The sequence below is a fragment of the Pteropus medius genome, unplaced genomic scaffold, assembly GCF_902729225.1.
Source record: "Pteropus medius unplaced genomic scaffold, Ma_sr-lr_union100, whole genome shotgun sequence".
Lineage (NCBI taxonomy): Eukaryota > Metazoa > Chordata > Mammalia > Chiroptera > Pteropodidae > Pteropus > Pteropus medius.
Genome location: NW_024355128.1, coordinates 195,479 through 215,434, shown reverse-complemented (window position 1 = coordinate 215,434; position 19,956 = coordinate 195,479). Strand labels below are relative to the sequence as shown.

Genomic DNA, 19,956 nt, shown 5'->3' with positions numbered 1-19,956 from the left:
TCCTACTAATCTCAAACACTGAAAAAGGGTGAAATGGGTCTCATTTCCCAGCTCAGGACTCTCACTAACCCTTGCTTTTCAGTAAATGATTTGCAGCCCTAATGCAAGCATTTATCTTCTCAGTAGTCATGCCCTTTATTGTGTTGTGTCCCACATCTCAAGTCTCATGGTGAACAAAACAAAGGGGTATGTTAACATGATGGAGTAAAAATAAGAGTCCAGTCAACATATGGTCTGAATCCCCAGGTATATTTGGAATTTTGCCATACTCAACATTAGGGGAACTGACGGATGGCCTGAGGCTTTCTTTTTTAAAATCATAAGTTGGGAAGCAGAAGAGCTCCTTTATTGACTGGACTTGGACACAGAAAACAAAGCCAAGTAGGAAGAGCCCTAAAATCAATTGTTTTCAAAATTAAAATTTTCTTTAATGTAAACCTGTGCATTGTTTGTAAATGCCTTATTTAAAACTTAGTGGAGGACAGTTTTTAAAAGCCCAATAAAATGTATTCAATTACTTCAGAAAGTAAAAAAGCTAATTGAAAGTATTATATACAAATTTAAAAAGTAGTCAAAAAATTTCAAATACTGATTAGAGTTTCAAATGGAATATTTTATTCATGTTAGTTGTTTTTTTAACATGTACACACACACTGATACACTCTGATCTGCTTGAACAAGGGTTGTCTAAATATAAGAGAAAATGAAAAATTAAAAAATATATTAATTTTTCATTGTTATAGACAATTACATCCACATCACTTACAAAGCTATTACTGATTCTGTCCAAGGAAACGGAATGGTATAGGAAGAGGAAACTTGTGGGTAAGTTCATCAGTGACATAACTGAGATCTCAACATGAGAAAGCTGACAAAACACGGATTTTTGCTGTGAAATTTCTCTTTGCAAAATATGGAGAAAAGTCTGTCAATGGCCAGTAAATAGGAGAAGGTGGTGAACTTTTGTAGTCAGTTCTCACAGTATTGTGCAGGGGTCTCAAGAAAACTTTTAGTCTTTCTCTGGGACCAGTTTCAAAACTTTTCCAATTGCAATGGTCTTACCCTCATCTCTTAAAATAAAACGACCCATCTGAGGAAAATCTTTGAATGTCTCAAGGCAGATAGTTCCCGCTGTCCTTAAACGGGCAATGCACACTTGATCTTGTTTCACGAAACGGGGCCGCGTCTTACTTTTTTCTCCAGATTTTTTATCTATCAAGGAGATTAAGGCTGTTATCTCAACTTCCTCAATACAAGTATGTATGTGCAGCACCGCATTATAACCTGGGCAGATGATGGACTTGTGTTCAATAATCACTATCTGAACATCAAATGTGCGTCCAGAATGACAAAGATTAGTAGGGTCACAAAGTATGAATCCTGGAAGAATCTCTTCTTCTTCAATTCCCTTCAGTCGGATTTTAAGATTTTCACCGGGGGCTACATAATCAGTTTCAGCATCATCAGAAAGTATTCCAAGAACTTCCACATTGTGCTTGTTTGGCATCATCACGAGCTGCTGGCCTTTAAAAATAGATCCTGATTCCAGCTTTCCCAGAACCACAATGCCCATATCCTTGTACTTATCCACAATTGGCAGTCTAATTGGTCCATCGATTGATCTGCTGAAGTTTGGCATATTATCCAAATATGGAATAAATGGTAACCCAGTGTACCAAGGGCAGAAATCTGATTGCTCTTTAATATTTGCCCCGGTTAGCCCTGAGCAGGGCATAAAGTGAATGTCCTTTTTGGGACTGAAGCCAACTCTTTTCAAAAAAGGCATCAATTTTTCTTTACATTCTTCATATCTCTCGCTGCTCCAATTTACGGTGGGGTCATCCATCTTATTAATAAGCACTATTAAATATTTTACCCCTGCTGTTTTTGCCAACATCGCATGTTCTCTTGTCTGTCCACCTTTTTCAAAGCCAGTTTCAAACTCTCCTTTCCTGGCAGAAATGACCAGTACAGCCAAATCAGCTTGAGAAGCACCACCAATCATATTTGGGACAAAACTTTTGTGGCCAGGGGCATCTAAAATTGTGAAATGTTTCTTTTCTGTTTCAAAATAGGCACGACCCACTTCTACTGTTTTACCCTTTTCTCGTTCTTCCTGATTTGTATCTAATGCCCAGGACAAATACCAAGTTTCTCTGTTTTTTTCTTTAGCTTCTCTTTCATATTTCTCAAGTGTTCTTTTGTCAACCATTCCTGTCAAAAACATTATCTGTCCTCCAATGGTTGACTTGCCAGCATCTACATGCCCAATGAATACCACATTTACGTGTTCTTTTTTAGGAGCACCTGAGGGTACGACCACAGATTTAGATTTCCTCATTCCCTCTTTCTCCATCATTTCCTGGCCACTTTCTTCTGGGGGCCCTGAATCTCCCAAGGAACTACCCCCTGGCTCAGCTTCACTTACTTCTTTATTGTGCTCCCATGACTCCTCTAGGACCATCTCCACCTCTCCATTTTCTACAACAGGTTCTGAAAGTTCCATGGTAACGGCTGAATTGGAACCTTCACGCAACACTATCTGTTCCTCTTTGGAATGTTCCACAGGTGCCCCCCGTCCCAGCCTTTTACCTTGAGGGTCGCCCGCACCGGCACAGGTTTCCTCGATGCTGGTGGCATCCGCCCCGGGGGTCTGCGGCTGGGCTGGGCTCCGTAGGAAGGACGGGACGAACTCCGCGGCGTGTACGTTTGGCACGAAGGGTTTGGCGTTGACGTTGAGCTGACGGCTGAAGGCCGAGCTAATGTGCTCACGCTGGGTCTCGGCCACTGCCGAGGAGTCTCGGTCCCCGCTCAGGGCCGAACCCAGGGCTTCTATGTCCACCTGGTCCCAGCAGTCAGGCGCCGAGTCGCTGCTGCTGCCGGTATCCATGGTCTGAGGACCTGATGGACGGCGGGGAGGGAGCGGGGTCAGCAGGACAGAAAGGGTGGGCTATGCCGACAGGGGAAAGGCAGCAAGCGCGCAGGACCAAGGGTTAACAACACGAACCTTAGCGGCAGTTCGGAGGCAGCTAAGTCCCAATACTGCATTCGCAGCTGCGGCGGCGGCAGCAGATATGGCGGCTCAAGCCTCTCCTCTTCTGTTTGAGCGGATCTCCTCCCCTAAACCCCAACCACTTCCGACTCCCCCACCGCCGACCCAGCGTCGGGGGTGGATTGACCCCTTGCTGCCATCCGTACGCTGGGCTTCCTTAGTTCTCAGTCATGGGCTAAGTCTAAAAGTATAATTTTTAAAATGAAAATTTATGGTTACTTTGTTCACACGATCTGGGAGAGCAATTTGACCACGATTTAATGATTAAAACTAGACTAGCACACCTGATTTACAATTCTACTCAGAGATTCAAATAAAAAATGAAAATTCCTATTGAACAAATGGAGGCTGGATGTGGGTTAACTACCTAGAAACAGAGCAACCAAAGGAAGAAATGAGTGACAGGGAGGCACTCATGAAATACATGAAGATGTAGCTGAACCTAGAAAATGCAACTTTAGATCACTCATTAATTTGAATCCCAGAGGCCTTTTGATTTTCCATTTTTCGGTAGGCCCCCATAAACCTGTAACATTTGCTGATGGCTTCTATGCTGTAAGGATGGGGTTATAATGTCTTTTCATATTAAGCACTCTGGCCCTCTGCATGGAAGGAAGATCCAAGGAGACCCTTGTCCCAGAGAGGCTGTCCAACCTACACTATTTGTGCAGGTGCCTGGAAAATGGCTGACCTGCGATGTTGTGGTAGATCACATAGATGAGCACTGCACTCAGATCAGTTTATTCTGTACCTGTCCAACTCACCAGCACCTCCCCAGAGTACACTCTAGGTCCACAGGCTTCCCTGCCTCATTCTGGGGACCGGGAACCCTACTCACTGCTAGTAATGGGATTTCTCTAAGAAAAAATCAGTGTCATGTTGGAACCTTCCTCAGTGGCAATGATATGGGGCTGTGGGTGTCAGTCTAATTAAACCAATTAAAACCTCTGAAATGGACAAAATCCATAAGACCTTAAACAATAGAATCTCATTCTCAAAGAGTTTGTAACATTTGAGCCAAAGCCTAGAAGAGCTACTTTGTAAATTACCTTAATTTAGGTCAAACTGAAATAGAAGGAAAAAAATCCCTGGGGAAATACAATTTGCTAGTACAAGATGAAGTCATAGAGTTGGATATTAAATAAATCAACAAGTTAAAATATTATAAAAATTAGTCACAGAGTTATAACTTGAGAATTGTGCTCTCCAGACTTTAGAGGTAGAAAAAATGTCCTTTGTCTAACAAACCTGGACCCTTGATGATTTCATTCTGGGGCTGGCACTATTTTACTAGCTCTGTGCTGTTCTCAAGCCATTAGATATCAAACCTCTTCATTTTTTTGGCCTCAAGTTATAGCTTAATAATTTACTGTCATGTAAAGAGAATGTGCACACCTATTCTGACATCATACACAGTTATTATAATGTTATTCATTATAATATTCCCATACTGAATTTTACATCCCTGTGACTATTTTTATAAATATCAGTTGGTACTTCTTTTTTAAATTTTTTTTAAATTTTTTTACTTATAGTTGGCAGACAATAAATACAGTGATTAGACATTTACATAAGTTACAAAGTGATTACCCTGATAAATCTAGTACCTATCTGACATCGTACATAGTTATTACAATATCATTGACTATATTCCTTATGCTATACTTTACATACCCATAACTATTGTGTAACTACCAGTTTGTACTTCTTGATCTCTTCCAATTTTTCACCCACTCATCAACTCCCTCTCATCTGGCAACCCTCAAAATGTTCTTTGTATCCATGAGTTTTTTTCTGTTCCATTTGTTTATTTTATTCTTTAGATTCTACATGTAAGTGAAATCATATGGCATTTGCCTTTCTCTGTCTCACTTACTCCACTCAGCACAATACCCTCTAGGTCCATCCATGTTGTTGCAAATGGAAAGATTTCATTCTTTTTATGGTGGAGTAATATTCCATTCTATATATGTACCACCTCTTCTTGATTCATTCATCCATTCACCCAGGTAACCTCCATATCTTGACTATTGTAAATAATGGTGCAATGAACATATGGATTCTCATGTCCCTTCGAAGTAGTATTTTAGGTTTCTTTAGATATACCCAGAAGTTGGATAACTGGGTCCTTCTTTGACTCTTGTTATAGCCTTTGTTTAAAGTCTATTTTGTCTGGCATAAGTATTGCAACCCGAGCTGTTTTTTTTGTTTCTTTCCATTTTCATGAAACATATTTTTTCCATTCCTTTACTTTTAGTCTGTGTGTGTGTTTTGATCTGAAATGAGCTTCTGGTAGGCAACATATGTAAGGGTCTTGTTTTCTTATCCATTCAGCTAACCTATCTTTTTTTTTCAATTTTTTGGCTTTATTGAAATATGATAGACTATTAGTTGCTTGTATTTACATTGTAGAATTCAATGAGATTTTTCAATTATACTTGGCATATAATAATATACCAGTTTCAGTTGTACAGGATAGTGATCAGAGATCCACATAACTCACAAAGTGATCACCCCACTAAATCTAGTACCCCACTTCCCCTTTACATATTTATTACATTATTAACCATATTCCCCATGCTACTCTACATCTACATGTCTATTCTGCACCTATCCATTTGTACCTCTTAACCCCTTTGCCTTATTTACCATCACCCCCAACACCATTCTCTGTATCTATGAGTTTATTTCTGCTTTGATTGTTGTTTTCTTTCTTTAGATTCCACGTGTACATAAAACATGAGATATTTGTCTTTCTCTATCCGACCCATTTCATTCAGCTCAATATCCTCTAGGTCCATCAAGGCAATATCTTTTTCTAGCCCCTATCTTTCAATCTGTGTATGTCTTTTAATCTGAAGTGAGTCACTTGTAGGCAGCATATGTAGGGGTCTTGTTTTCTTTTCTATTCAGCCACTCTCTCTTTTCATTGGAGCACTTAATTCTCTTCCATTTAAGGTACTTGTTGATAGATATGTAATTGTTACCATTCTTTATTCCTGTTTTTGATACATTCCTGTTTTCTTCTTAAAGAAGTCTCTCCAACATTTCTTGCAATACTGGCTTGGTGTTGATGAATTCCTTTCGCTTATTTTTGTCTGGGAAGTTCTTTATCTGTCCTTTAACTCTAAATGACAGCTTTGCTGTATAAAGTATCCTTGGTTGTAGATTCTGGGTTTTCATCACGTTGAATATTTTGTGTCAAGCCCTTCTGTCTTGCAAAGTTTCTTTTTGAGAAATCAGCTGTCAGTCTTATGGGTGTTCCCTTGTGGGTAATTAACTGCTTTTCTCTTGCTGCTTTTTAAGATTCTCTCTTTGTATTTAACCTTTGGTATTTGAATTATGATGTGTCTTGGTGTGGGCCTCTTTCCATTCCTGGTTTCTGGGACTCTCTGAGCTTCCGGGGGTTTTATGTCTATTTCTTTCACCAGGTTAGGGAAATTTTCCATCATTATTTCTTCAAATAGCTCTTCAAGGTCTTGTTTTCCTTCTGATACCCTTATGACACATACTTTTACACTTAATATTGTCTCATAGGTTCCTTAAATTATTGTTATAGTCTTGACTTCTTTTTTCTTGCCATTCTGATTGAGCATCCTTGGCTTCCCCATCCTTTATATAGGTCATTTGATCCTCTTCTTTATTCACTCTACTTATTGCATTTAATATACTTCCCATCTCAGATAATGTGTTCTTCATTTCTGACTGGTTCCCTTTTATAATTTCCATTTGCATTTTTATGTTTTTATCTCTTTGTTAAAGTTCTCACTAAATTCACCTACACTTCCCCTAAGTTTAATGAGCATTTTTATAATCAGTGTTAGATTTCTTGACTCCATTTCTCCTGGATCTCTCTTCTGTTCTCTCATGTGGTTTCTGCTTCCTTGTGTTCCCATTTTGGCTGCCATTCTGTGTCTGTTTCTATGTACTAAGCAAAGCTCTTAAGTCTCCCAGTCATTGGTATGACTTTGTGAGGTAGGCGTCCAGTGGCACAGTCCTGAGAGGGGTTCAGCTGCAGGCCAAATTTAGCCCCAGCCTGTGCCCCTCCAGGGCCACCTGTTAAGATTCAGCAAGCAATCCACAGATGCTGTGCTTATAGTTGCCACAAGAGGCCATGCCAGAAACTATGATCAGCTGCCACCAGTGTGAATCTAGGCGATGCTCAGCAAGGGGCACCTAACAAAGGGAAGACACACCTGGATGTGGCTTGAGTGGTGATGCGAGTTGGGAGAGGCAGAGTTTCAGGGACTCTCCTGGGTGGAGCAACCTCTGTTTTCCAGTTTGATGATGTCTTAGCTATGGCAGCACTGCTTCCAGCACACTGGGAGTGGGGAGAGCTCAACAGAGCAACAATGAATATCGCCGGCACTTCTGTTCAGAGTGAGTCTCGCCTCTGGCCCTCATTCTGACAACTCAGTGTCCCCTGTAAGTCCCTGGTGTCCCCAAAGCAGCCGACTCAGTGCTGCTGCTCAGAGCAAGCAGGTCCATCACTGCAAAAGTCCACTTAAAGATATGGCCCCTTTAAGAGGCATCTGTAGCTGTGGCTGCCACTGCTATGGCCTCCATTCCACTCAGCCACTTGGGAAGCTGCAGCCTTGTGGCCTTGCCCTATCCTATCTCCTCCCATTGCAGAATGCTTTCTTAGATCTCTCTTTAGTTGTATGGCTTGTTCATCTAGATCCCAGTTGATTTTCCTTGCTGTTTGCTTGTTGTTTCTGACACAACTTTGATTTAGTTGCAAGAGAGATAAACAGAGCTTCTGTCATCTATGCCATTGTTTTTCTCTCTTCTCAGCCACCCTATCTTTTGATTGGAATATTTAATCCATTTACATTTAAAGTAATTGTTACTTGTTATGTAGTTATTGCCATTTTATTATTCATATTTTTTAATCTTTTTTCTTTATTTCTTCTTTTTAAAGAAGTCCCTTTAACATTTCCTGTGGTATTGGCTTGGTGGTGATGAACTCCTTTAGCTTTTTCTCATCTGGGAAGCTCTTTATCTGTCCTTTGATTCTAAATGATACCTTTGCTGAGTAGAGTAGTCTTAGTTGTAGGTGTTTGCTGTACACCACTTTGAATATTTCCTGCCAATCTTTTCTGGTCTGCAAAATTTCTGTTGAAAAATAAGTTGACATTCTTATGACAGCTCCCTTATAGCTAACTAATCGCTTTTCTCTTGCTGCTTTTAAGGTTCTCTCTTTGTCTTTAATCTTTGGCATTTTAATCATGATGTGTCTTGGTGTGGGCCTCTTTGGGTTCATCTTATTTGGGACTCTCTGCACTTCCTTAACTTTAATGTCTATTTCCTTCACCAGGTTAGGGAAGTTTTCAGCCATTATTTCTTGAAATAGTTTTCAATTCCTTGAGCTCTCTCTTCTTCTTCTTCTGGTATTCCTATGATGAGAATGGTGATATTCTTGATGTTGTTCCAGAGCATCCTTAAAATATGCACATTTTTAAAATTCTTTTTCCTTGTTTCAGTTCAGATTGGGTGTTTTCTGCTACCTTATCTTCTAAGTCATTGATTCAATCCTTTGCTTCATTTAATCTCCTGTTGATTCTTCCTAGTGCATTCTTCTTTTCTGACTGGTTATTTTTTATGTTTGTTTTTTTTTTTTACCTCCACTTTTATGTTTTATATCGCTTTGTTGAAGTTCTCACTGAGTTCATTTACTCTTAGCTTAAGTTAATTGAGCATCCTTGTAAAAACTGTATTGAACTCTGCATCTGGTAGATTGTATCTCCATTTTGTTTAGTTCCTTTTCTTGAGCTTTGTTCTGTTTTTTCATGTGGGACATGTTTCTTTATCTCCCCATTTTGACTGCCTCCCTGTGTTTATTTCTTTGTATTAGGTAGGGCTGCTGTGTCTCCTGGTCATAGTAGAGTGGCCTTTTGTAGTAAGTGTCCTGTAGGATCCAGTGACACGGTCGCCCAGGTCATCTGAGCTGGGTACTCCAGGTGTGTCCCTTGTATGAGTTGTGTGTACCCTCTTGTAGTTGAGCCTTGGTTGCTTGGTCAGTGGGAGGGATTGACCTTTTGGCTGATTTGTTGTAAGGGCTGGCCAGTGACTACAGTGGAGGAGCTGTTTTGCAGGGGCTAACCCTATGGAGTAGAATTTGCTATAACAGGGCTCTAGTTCCTGCCTCATCTGCTCTTTGGGTGTGTCATCCTTGGATGTTACCCTGGGTTGTGCTTCATCTCACTTGGAAGCTGGCCACCAGGCATATAGACTGGGTCCTTCTGGGAGGGGCCCTGCCACAGGCCATGTTTAGCCTCAGCCTGTGCTCTGCCTGGAGTCACCTTGCATGTGCCACCAATCAATCTGCAGCTAGCCACCAGTCACGTTGGGCTTGGATGTGCCCCCAGAGGCCAAGCCAGAAACCAAGGCTGGCTGCCACTAGTTTTGGGCTTGCGGCTGCTCAGCAAGAGGTACTGGGCAAACTGATGCCATATGCTGCTTGTTTAGGTTTTTTGAACCCAGGAGAGATTTTAGGAAAGTTTGTAGCATGAGCCAAGATAGGTTGTTTGTATGGAAAAACTAGAGGGTAGAGGCTTGGGTAGGCAGGGTCTCAAGGAATTATATGGGTGGGGCAACCAGTGTAGCCTCGTTAATGGATACTTGGAGATGGCAGTCACATGGGCCTCAAGCCAGTAAGGGGAGTACTCAACAAAACAACAGTGGCCTTTGCCAGAATTTCTGTCTGGGAGAAAGCCTCCCATCTAGGCCTCATCCAGAATCCAGACAACTCAGTTTCTCCCCATATGTCCCTGGTGCCTTTCGAACTGCTGCCCCAGGGCTGGAACTCAGAGTGAGTGAGCACATCAGTGAGTAAGTTCACATGCAGGCCCATTAAGAGGAATGTCTGTGATTCCAGTGGCCCCTTGTTTCACTCAGCCACAATCTCCTCTGTTTTTCACAGCTAGAAGTTGTAGGGGTTTCTCTTTCTGGCACTGGAACCCTGGACTGGGGAGCCCACTGTTGGACTTGGATCCCTCACTCCTCAGAGTAACCTCTGCAGCCAAGATATCCCTCTAGATTCTCAACCTCCACATGTGGGTGTGGGACCAGCCTGGTCTGCATCTCCACCCCTCCTACCAGTCTCAAGGTGGCCTCTTCTGTGTTTTCCCAGTCTTAGGACTTCTGTTCAGCTATATTTCAGATGACTACTAATTATGGCTGTTCTGTAGTTTAGTTGTAATTTTCATGTGGTTATGACAAGAAGTAAACACAGCATTTACCCACTCCACCATTTTGATCAAAACTGTTGCGTTGAACTTTGAAAGTGCTCATTCAGTAAATGAAGGAATTCTCTTCACCAAAGCCTTAAAAATAGTGTAGGTAATATCTGGTCATTGTTTGATTTAATAATTTTTCCCTTTAATAATTTTATTGCAAAATATTTATTGTAAAATATAGCACAAACACAGAAAATCACATAAAACAAAATGATTGCTTATTGACTTATAAGGGAAACTATTATACTCACCATCCAAATCAATTAGAAATTTGCTGGCCAACCCAGAAGGCCTCTCTGTACCCTGTCCAATCACAACCTGGTCCCTCCACTCCAAAATGTAACCACTATCCTGGCATTTATGGTAATCACCTCCACAACTTTCTATATAGTTTTAGCACACAAACATATGCTCAAACACTACAGCGCAATTTTGCCTAGCTTTTTCAATACTTATTTAAGTCTCTCATTAGCTACAGGTTCACTTTTTTCATGTCATTTATTCATTGAAGAAAGTGGATGGTGTGACTTGTAGAATTTTTCACGTTTTTGACTTTGCTGATTGTATCCCTATGGTAAAGGTTAGAATATTTCTTTTTTTCTTTGTATTTCTTGTGTATCAATACTTGAATCTATGAGCTTGATCAGATATAGGTGAAATTTTTTAGCAAAAATACTTTAAGGGTGATTTTGAGTATTTCCATAAAGAGACACATTAAGTAAGGTTGTGACTCCTTTTACATGTAGCAGCAATTAATGATAATTGTGTAGAAACATATCATTAGGGGGTTGCAAAATTGTGATATTGTACTTCTGTCATTCTTCCTTTCTTTATTAACTGGAATACTACTTTAAAATGATTTTTCTTCAACTATTTTGTTACTTTGAGGTACAAGTTGTAAAGGAAAGGCAGGGAAGTGCTCGATTATTTTTCTTCTTTTCTTTGACAGTTTTTGAAATCATGATATGGTTGCCCACAATCCTTCACAAATGACAGATAAGGATATTTCAAAAGAATAATTATGAATTATTGGATTTAATTACATTTATTTGATGTGTTTTAAACAATTCCCTTTCTATATTATTGATGTTAAGATGGTCCATCATTGTCCAGTGGAAGCCTCTTCAAGTTGGGTTCTGAATGGTTTTTAATTATGCTAGTAGCCCTCGATGGTTTATTATCTAGTATGACAAAATGAACCAGACCAATTGTATACATTTCTGCCAAACCAGGAATACTGGTTCTCAATGATAACAAGGGATGCTAACATTAGAAAAATATTCATTTGATTTATCTCACACACATGGTAGTCTCAGTATGACCATCAACAGTATGATTAGAGAAAAAATTTTTTTCATAAACTCTCCATATTCCCTATCAGTATGTCATAGTTGAACTGTATCTATCTGATAATAACTCACTTTTCTTGAGTATTTCCCAGGCCCAGGTAATATTTCAATTATTTTCTATGAATTCTCTCATTTCACTTCCCATACCAATCTGTGAAGAAGGTACTCTTATCATACTACTTTACAGATAAGAAATGGATGGTTAGTGATTCAGAGTGAATTATCTAAAGTCACATAGTAATTAGTGAACTTGGTCCTCAAACACACAATATAATTCTAAGGCTATAGTGGCTTATAACCTCTATTATATACTAAGAAAATAATAGAGAGATTTGGTGGCTTGAAATCACCATTAGAAGAGGGTAACTTCTTAGAATATCTAAAAACAATGGATATATGGGTGAATTTGAGAGAAAAAGGATAATTCTGTGTATTTCTTTTATGAGGACTTAAGTGTTCTTCCTGAAGTAGGAGATGACTCTATGGAGACTGACAGAGGGCTGTAATTTAAAAAAAAAATGAAGAATAGGGGAATATTCAAAATAGACTTTTGGAATGTAGGATAAGTTGCTGTCTTAGGAGTAGTAAAATTATTTTCTTAAGAATGACAATTAAACAAAAGCACTTTAGACTGGAAAACATCATACTCACTGGTTTTGAGATTACTCTGTTCTCCCAACAAATACCTAGCAACAGTCAGTGGCTGAGAGCACAAGCAGAGTTTTAAGTTTCATCCTGGTATAAGAAATAGGATTGTCAGATGTTGAAAGTAGAATAACAGGAAAATTTCAAGGGGCTAGTAAATAAGGGTTATGGACACTATGTTAGGTCAACTATAATTTTAAAAAAATCAAGAGTTTTGAGAAACATGGTGGAGAAAGAGACATCCCCAGATCTCTCCCCTTGAAACACCAATAAGCTAAACAATTAAAACTCAACAAAAAAATACCCAAACTGCACACTAGCACATCAGAGCGTGGGATATGCACATAAGAGCTACTACAGGTCAGAACCCCGAGTGTCAGGCAGTGGACTAGAAGAAATAAAGAAGCTGCCTCTTGCAGCTGCCAGAGCTCCCTGTAGGAGGAGGTGGAGGGTAGAAGGTGCAGCAAGTTCCCTGAACAGCCCTGCCTGAGAGTGCTGTGAGCTCCACCCAGCCAATGGAGAGACCCGGTCATCAGGGCAGAAAGCAGAGAAGCAGGATGGCAGAGAAACAAAAGATGATTTTTACTGGCTGCAGTTGCAAAACAGGCTGAGCCGTAGTCCCGAACCCCCAACATGGAAAGCACCTCCCCCCTTACCCTCTGAGACAAAACACAGCGAAGCCCCAGGGGAATCTGAGCAAATGCTAACAAAACTGATGCTAACACTGACAGGGACTGAGACTGAGGGTAGCAAACACGATTAAATGTATACAAGAAAAAAAAGGCATTATTAAGGCTTTATATAAAGCAGGAATGCAAGAGGCTTAGATGCCACCTACTAGAAACCAAAAGAAAAACGCCTTCTTTACAACAGGCTAAAGAGAGACCTTCATATAATAAATCTTCTTTCTGGAAAAAAAAAAGCAGAATACATTTCCATTAATGCCCACGCAAAGAAATATTTCACTAAACACCATAAATAATCAAGATGGCAAGTCATCACAGAAAGGAAGAGAAAAATCTCCAGGAAATAAGCTTACGGACATAGAAATAAGCAACATAAATAACAGAGAATTCAAGAATTTACTTCTAAAAAAACACAGCGAGTTCCAAAATGAGTCATATCAACAATTTCAGGAATTGAAAAAATGACTAGATGAGCAGAACGAGTTCTTTAGTAAGGAGATTGAAACCCTCAAAAAGAACAGAATAGATCCTCTGAAGATGAAGAACACACTGCATGAGTTGAAAAATAAAATAGCAAGTTTGGGAAATAGAGTTGACCAAATGGAGGAAAGGATCAGTTATATCAAAGACAGAAATCTAGAATTAAATTAGAAAGAAGAAGAGCGAAAACAATGAATAAAAATTAATGAAAGAGAAATACAAGTAATAGCTGATACCATCAGGAGAGGAAAAATAATAATAATGGGCATTCTCAAAGGTGAAGGAAAGGAACAAGAACTGGAAAGCATTTTCAGACAAATAGTTGACTAGAATTTCCCAAATCTAAGGAATGAGCTGGAGCTTGGAATTCAAGAAGTCAACAGGACACCCAATTATCTCAACCCAAACAAGCCGTCAACAAGACACATTGTATTAAAAAGATCAAAAATCAATGACAAAGGCAGAATTCTCAGTGCAGCCATGGAGAAGAAAACAGTAACTTATAAAGAAAAACCCGTTAGATTATCCTCAGAGTTATCAGCACAAACATTACACTCCAGAAAGGAGTGGAATGAATTAATCAAACTATTAAATGATAGAAACTACCAGCCTAGAATAATGTATCAGCTAAGCCCTTCTTGAGATATGAAGGAGAAATAAAGACCTTTCCAGACATACAAAAATTGAGGGCATTCTCCACTACAAGGCATGCAATACAGGAAATACTGAAAGGTGTTGCTCACATAAACAAAATAACAAAAAATTTCATAACTAGGAGTAAGGTGACTATCAGGCAAATAGAAGCAGAGGAGCACAACCCTTACTAAGAGCAAGACATTATAAGCTTTAACAATAAGAAGATAATTGCTATAGCGAGATAGTAATGAATGTTCAGCATACATAGGGACAAATTGAGACAACAATGACTGAAAAGGGGAGATTTGAAGATTCAAATTCTCAAAGGGGAATGGAGATAAGGCATGTGCAGAAGAAAATGGGCGATATATATATATATATATATATATATATATATATATATATGATTTACATATTTGTGATGATAACCGCACACCGAAGATTCAGAACTGAAATATATAACATGAAATAAAAAGAACCAGAGGCAAAACCCACAAGACAACCAAAATAAAGAAAACAGAAACACAACCACAGGGAAGCAATGGAAACACTGAGCTACCAGAAATCAAAAGATAAAATGGCTATAAGGAGATCTCATATACCAATAATCACCCGAAATGTAAATGGACTAAACTCACCAATAAAAAGGGACAGTTGCAGAATGAATCAAAAATCAAAACCCAACCATATGCTGCCTCCAGGAGACACATCTCAGCTCCAAAGACAAATATAGACTCAAAGTGAAAGGGTGGAAAATGATATTTAAAGCAAATGGCATTCAGAGAAAAGTGAAAGTAGCAGTACTAATATCAGATGAAATAGACTTCAAAATAAAAAGGTAAGGAAAGATACGGAGGGACACTTCATAATGATAAAGGGAATCATGCACCAAGAAGACGTAACATTTATTAATATCTATGCCCCCAATCAGGGAGCCCCGAATATGTAAAGCAATTATGAAGGGAGAAACAGAAATAAAGGGAGAAACAGACCAAAACACCATCATAGTAGGGAAACTAAATACCCCATTATCGGATATGCAGAGATCATCAAAACAGAAAATCTATAAGGAAATAACATCCTTAATGACAGATTAGACAAACTAAACATAACTGACATTGACAGAGGCTTCCATCCCAAAACAGCTGCTTATATATTCCTCTCTAGTGTACCTAGAACATTCTCAAGGATTGACCACATACTGGAACGCAGAGATAGCCTCAACAAATATAAGAGGGTTGAAATCACACCAACAATTTTCTGTGTTCATAATACTTTGATGCTGAAGATCGACTATAAAAGGAAAGTGGGAAGAACCACAAATACTTGGAGATTAAACAACAAGCTACTGAGGAATAATTGGGTTAGGGAAAAAATAAAAGATCAATAGATACATAGAAACTAATGATGATGATAGTACAACATATGTAAACTTTCAGGACACCGCAAAAGTGGTCATAAGAGGAAAGTTCATATCATTATAGGCCTTTCTCCAAAAACAAGAATGAGCCTAAATAATCAACATAATACTTCATCTTTAAAAACTAGAAAAGGAAGAACAAATGAATCCTAAAGTCGGCAGAAGGAAAGAAATCATCAAAATTAGAGCAGAAATAAATGAAATTGAAAACAAAAAGCGATAGAAAAATAAAAGCAACAAAGAGCTGGTTCTTTGAGTAGGCTAATAAAATTGAAAAACCCCTAGTTAGACTCACTAAAGAAAAAAGAGAAATGACACAAGTAAACAAAATCTGGTATGAAAGAGAGGAAATTACCACTGACATCACAGAAATACAAAGGATGATATAAGAATACTATGAAAAAGTATGTAACGCCAAATTTAATAACCTAGAAGAAATGGACCAGTACTTAGAAAAATACAACCTTCCTACACTGAATAAAGAACTGGAAAATCTAAATAGACTGTACAGTAGTATGGAAATTGAAACAACTATCAAAAAACAAACAAAAAGTAAAAGTCCAGGACCAGATGGCTTCACCAGTGAATTCTACCAAACATTCAAAGAAGATTTAACGGCTATTCTCCTCAAACTCTTCCAAAAAATCAAAGAGGAGGCAATACTTCCCAACTCATTTTATGAGGCTAATATTATCCTAATGGCAAAACATGCTAAAGATAACACAAAAAAAGAAAACTACAGATCAATATCTCTCATGAACAGAGATGCAAATATACTAAATAAGATATTAGCAAACCGAATATAGCAACATATTAAAAAAGATTATACACCATGGTCAAGTAGGCTTCATCTCAGAGGCACAGTAATGGTTCAACATATGCAAAACACTTAATGTGATCCACCACATAAACAAATTAAAAAATAAGAATCATATCATCATATCAATAGATGTAGAAGCCTTCGACAAGACACGGCATCCATTTATGATCAAAACACTTAACAAAATCGGTATAGAAGAAAAGTACCTTAACATAATAAAGGCCATATCTGACAAACTGTCAGCCAATATTATACTTAATGATGAAAAACTAAAAATCTTCCTTCTAAGATCAGGAACAAGGCAAGGCTGTCCACTACTGCCACTGTTATTCAACATAACATTTGAGGTCCTAGCGAGTGCAATCAGGCAAGAGAAAGATATAAAAGGCATCCAAATAGGAAATGAAGAAGTCAAAAATGTTCTATTTGGGATGACATGATTCTCTATATAGGAAGCCCTAAAGAATCCACAAGAACACTGCCAGAAACAATAAGCAAATACAGTAAAGTTTCTGGATACAAAATCAATGATCAAAACTCTATAGCATTCCTATACTCTACTAATGAAGTATCAGAAAAAGAAGTAGAAAAAAGAAATTCCTTTTGCAATTGCAACAAAAAAGAATAAAATACCTAGGACTATATTTAACAAAACATGTGAAGGACCTATATAATGAAAACTATAAGACCCTATTAAAAGAAATTGAAGAAGATACTAAGAAATGAAAAGATGTTTCATGTTCTTGGATTGGAAGGATCAATATAGTTAAAATGACCATATTACCTAAAGCATTATACAGATTTAATACAATCCCCATCAAAATCCCATTGCCACTTTTTAAAGAAATAGAACAAAAAATCATCAGATTTGTATGGAAGCACAAAAGACCCTGAATTGCCAAAGCCATCCTGAGAAAAAAGAACAAGGCTGGAGGCATCGCTCTCTCCGACTTCAGATTATACTATAAAGCAACAGCAATCAAAACGGCGTGGTATTGGTAGCAAAACAAACACACAGACCAGTGAAACAGAATTGAGAGTCTACAAGTAAACCCATATTTATATGGGCAAATAATTTTCAACAAAAATCCAAAAACATACAGTGGAGAAAAGAAAGCCTCTTCAATAAATGGTGCTGGGAAAACCGGAAAGCTACCTGCAAAAGAATGAAACTAGAATGTTGTCTATCACCACACACCAAAATTAACCCAAAATGGATTAAGGACCTGGATATAAGACCTGAAACAATAAATGCATAGAAGAAAACATAGGAACTAAACCCAAGGACCTTGGACTTAAAGGCAATTTTATGAATCTCACCTCAAAGGCAAGGGAAGTAAAAGCTAAAATAAATGAATGGGACTACATCAAACTAAAAAGGTTCTGCTAAGCAAAAGAAATTGTCAACAAGGTAAAGAGACAACCATCCAAATGGGAAAATATATTTGCAAGCAACGCTTCCGATAAGGGTCTAATATCCAAAATATACGAAGAACCTATACAACACTATACAACAACAACAACAACAACAACAACAATAAAATGATCCTATCAATAAGTGGGCAGAGGACCTGAACAGATACTTCTCTCTAGAAGACATACAAATGGCCAACAAATATATAAAAAGATGCTCAACATTGCTAGCTATTAGGGAAATGCAAATCAAAACCACAATGAGATATCACCTTACACCTGTTAGAATAGCTATAATCAACAAAACAAGTAATAACAAAGATTAGAGAGGATGTGGAGAAAAGGAACCCTCATACACTGATGATGGGACTGCAAATTTGTACAGCTACTATGGAAAATAGTATGGAGGTTCCTCAAAAAAACTAAGAATTGATCTACCATATGATCCTGCAATCCCTCTACTCAGTATTTACCCCAAAGACTTGAAAACCCATATCCAAAAAGATATTTGTATACCGATGCTCATAGCAGCACTATTCACAGTGGCCAGGACATGGAAGCAACCAAAGTGTCCTACGATAGATGATTGGCTAAAGAAGCTGTGGTACATATATACAATGGAATATTACCAAGCCATAACAAAAGATGAAATACTGCAATTTGCGACAACATGATGGACCTCGAGATAAACATGCTAAGCGAAATAAGCCCGACAGAAAAAGTTAAAAATCACATGATATCACTTTTATGTGTGGGATACAAACCTAAAAGGAACAAATGCACAACACAAACAAACAGAGACTCATGGACATGGACTATAGACTAGTGGTTACCAAGGGTAGCATGTAGGGGGATGGGAAGGTAGGTAGGGTAAAAGGGGCCAAATATGTGGTGACAGAAAAAAATCTAACTATGGGAGGTGAACACACAGTGTAAATATATATGTGCTTTATTGTTAAAGTGTACAGGTGAAAATTATTGGATTTTGTTAACCAAAGTCACCATAAATAAATAAATAAATAAACCATGGAATTTGGAATTTAGGATTTCAAACATTCAGTGAATATATTCTAAGCGTTGGAGATGCAAAGTTAATAAAATACAGTCTTTTCAAAAAAAATCAAGAAATAAAGGTAAGGAGGTATAACAGGTTCAAATTTCCAGATATAAAACAAATAAGTCATGGGAATGTGATGTATAACATAGGGAATATAGTCAATAATATTGTGATAGCAATGTACAGTGTCAGATATTTGCTGGACTTATCATGGTGATCACTTTTTTAGGTATATAAACCTTGAATAACTATGGTACAACTGAAACTAATATAATATTGTTGTTGGCTATATGTTAATAAATATCTTTAAAAGAGAAGAACACTGTTAGATACATTATATTGACTTCATATTGCCCCACAGTGGCTATAAAGTAACAAAGATTTCCTGATTGTCATTATTAACTGGTAGAAAATTTATTTATTATTTTGAAATTAGATAAACAGAGTCAAATAATGAAATAATTATCCTTTCTCTGGGATATAAACTATAACACTTATTACCAAATAGAGAATTGGGGAAGTATCTCATTAGAGAATAATTCCTATGAATAAATGAATAAGGATAGAGGGAATTAAAACATCCCCATTTTAGGTTCAACGGACTCCAGTGCTCTAGGCATTGAGCACAAATATCTGCTAGCATTACAAAAAGGAAATCCGAAAATAAAGTGTTTTCTGATGGACTAGCGACACTATCTCTAAAACATTCTTGCCAAAATATAAAAACTGAATTAGATAAAGAATCTAGATATCTAACTCTCTATTAAAATTTGCAGGTGTTCTTCATTCTCATGCCTGAAAAATACTACAGCATACGCACATCCTTTATATTGAGGTGCAGAATTTTCCAGAGAAGACCCCTACACATTCCCAATCATGGGGCAGAACTCGTTCTCATGACCACCATTAGGTGTAGGGGAGGCTGGACAAACCGTCATCAGACAAAGGGATTGAGATAGCCGTGACTGGATTGGGGAAATCCTGAGTCCCACCCTGATACTGGACATATTACTTTTTTAAACAAAGTCAGTTTTTCTTACCTGATTTTGGGCACTGGTAGGAAAGGCTGTTGGGTCAGAAATTGAGAAATCTAGGGAGAATAAGGAGCAGGGATCCAGGGTGGAAAAACGGTAAAAAGTAAGGGTTGACTATACGCTGAA

At 38.1% G+C, this 19,956-nt stretch overlaps 1 protein-coding gene across 2 annotated transcripts; it reads right to left on the bottom strand.

Moving 5' to 3' along the window:
* Positions 1–592: 592 nt before the first annotated feature.
* Positions 593–3,120, bottom strand: GSPT2 (G1 to S phase transition 2). Of its 2 annotated transcripts, XM_039857236.1 has the most exons (3): positions 3,008–3,120; positions 2,593–2,901; positions 593–2,307 (listed from the first exon to the last, which is right to left on the bottom strand). In XM_039857236.1, exons 2-3 carry the CDS (start codon positions 2,888–2,890, stop codon positions 1,010–1,012), a joined length of 1,596 nt encoding a protein of 531 aa, XP_039713170.1. In that variant the 5' UTR covers positions 2,891–2,901; positions 3,008–3,120; the 3' UTR covers positions 593–1,009. The 2 variants fall into 2 exon arrangements, with proteins under 2 accessions (XP_039713170.1, XP_039713169.1); XM_039857235.1 differs by having other exon boundaries at positions 593–2,901.
* Between the last annotated feature and the right edge of the window lie 16,836 nt (positions 3,121–19,956).

Coding starts and splice junctions, on each gene's coding strand:
- GSPT2 (XM_039857235.1), bottom strand. CDS start 2,890: ATGGATACCGGCAGCAGCAGCGACTCGGCGCCTGACTGCTGGGACCAG.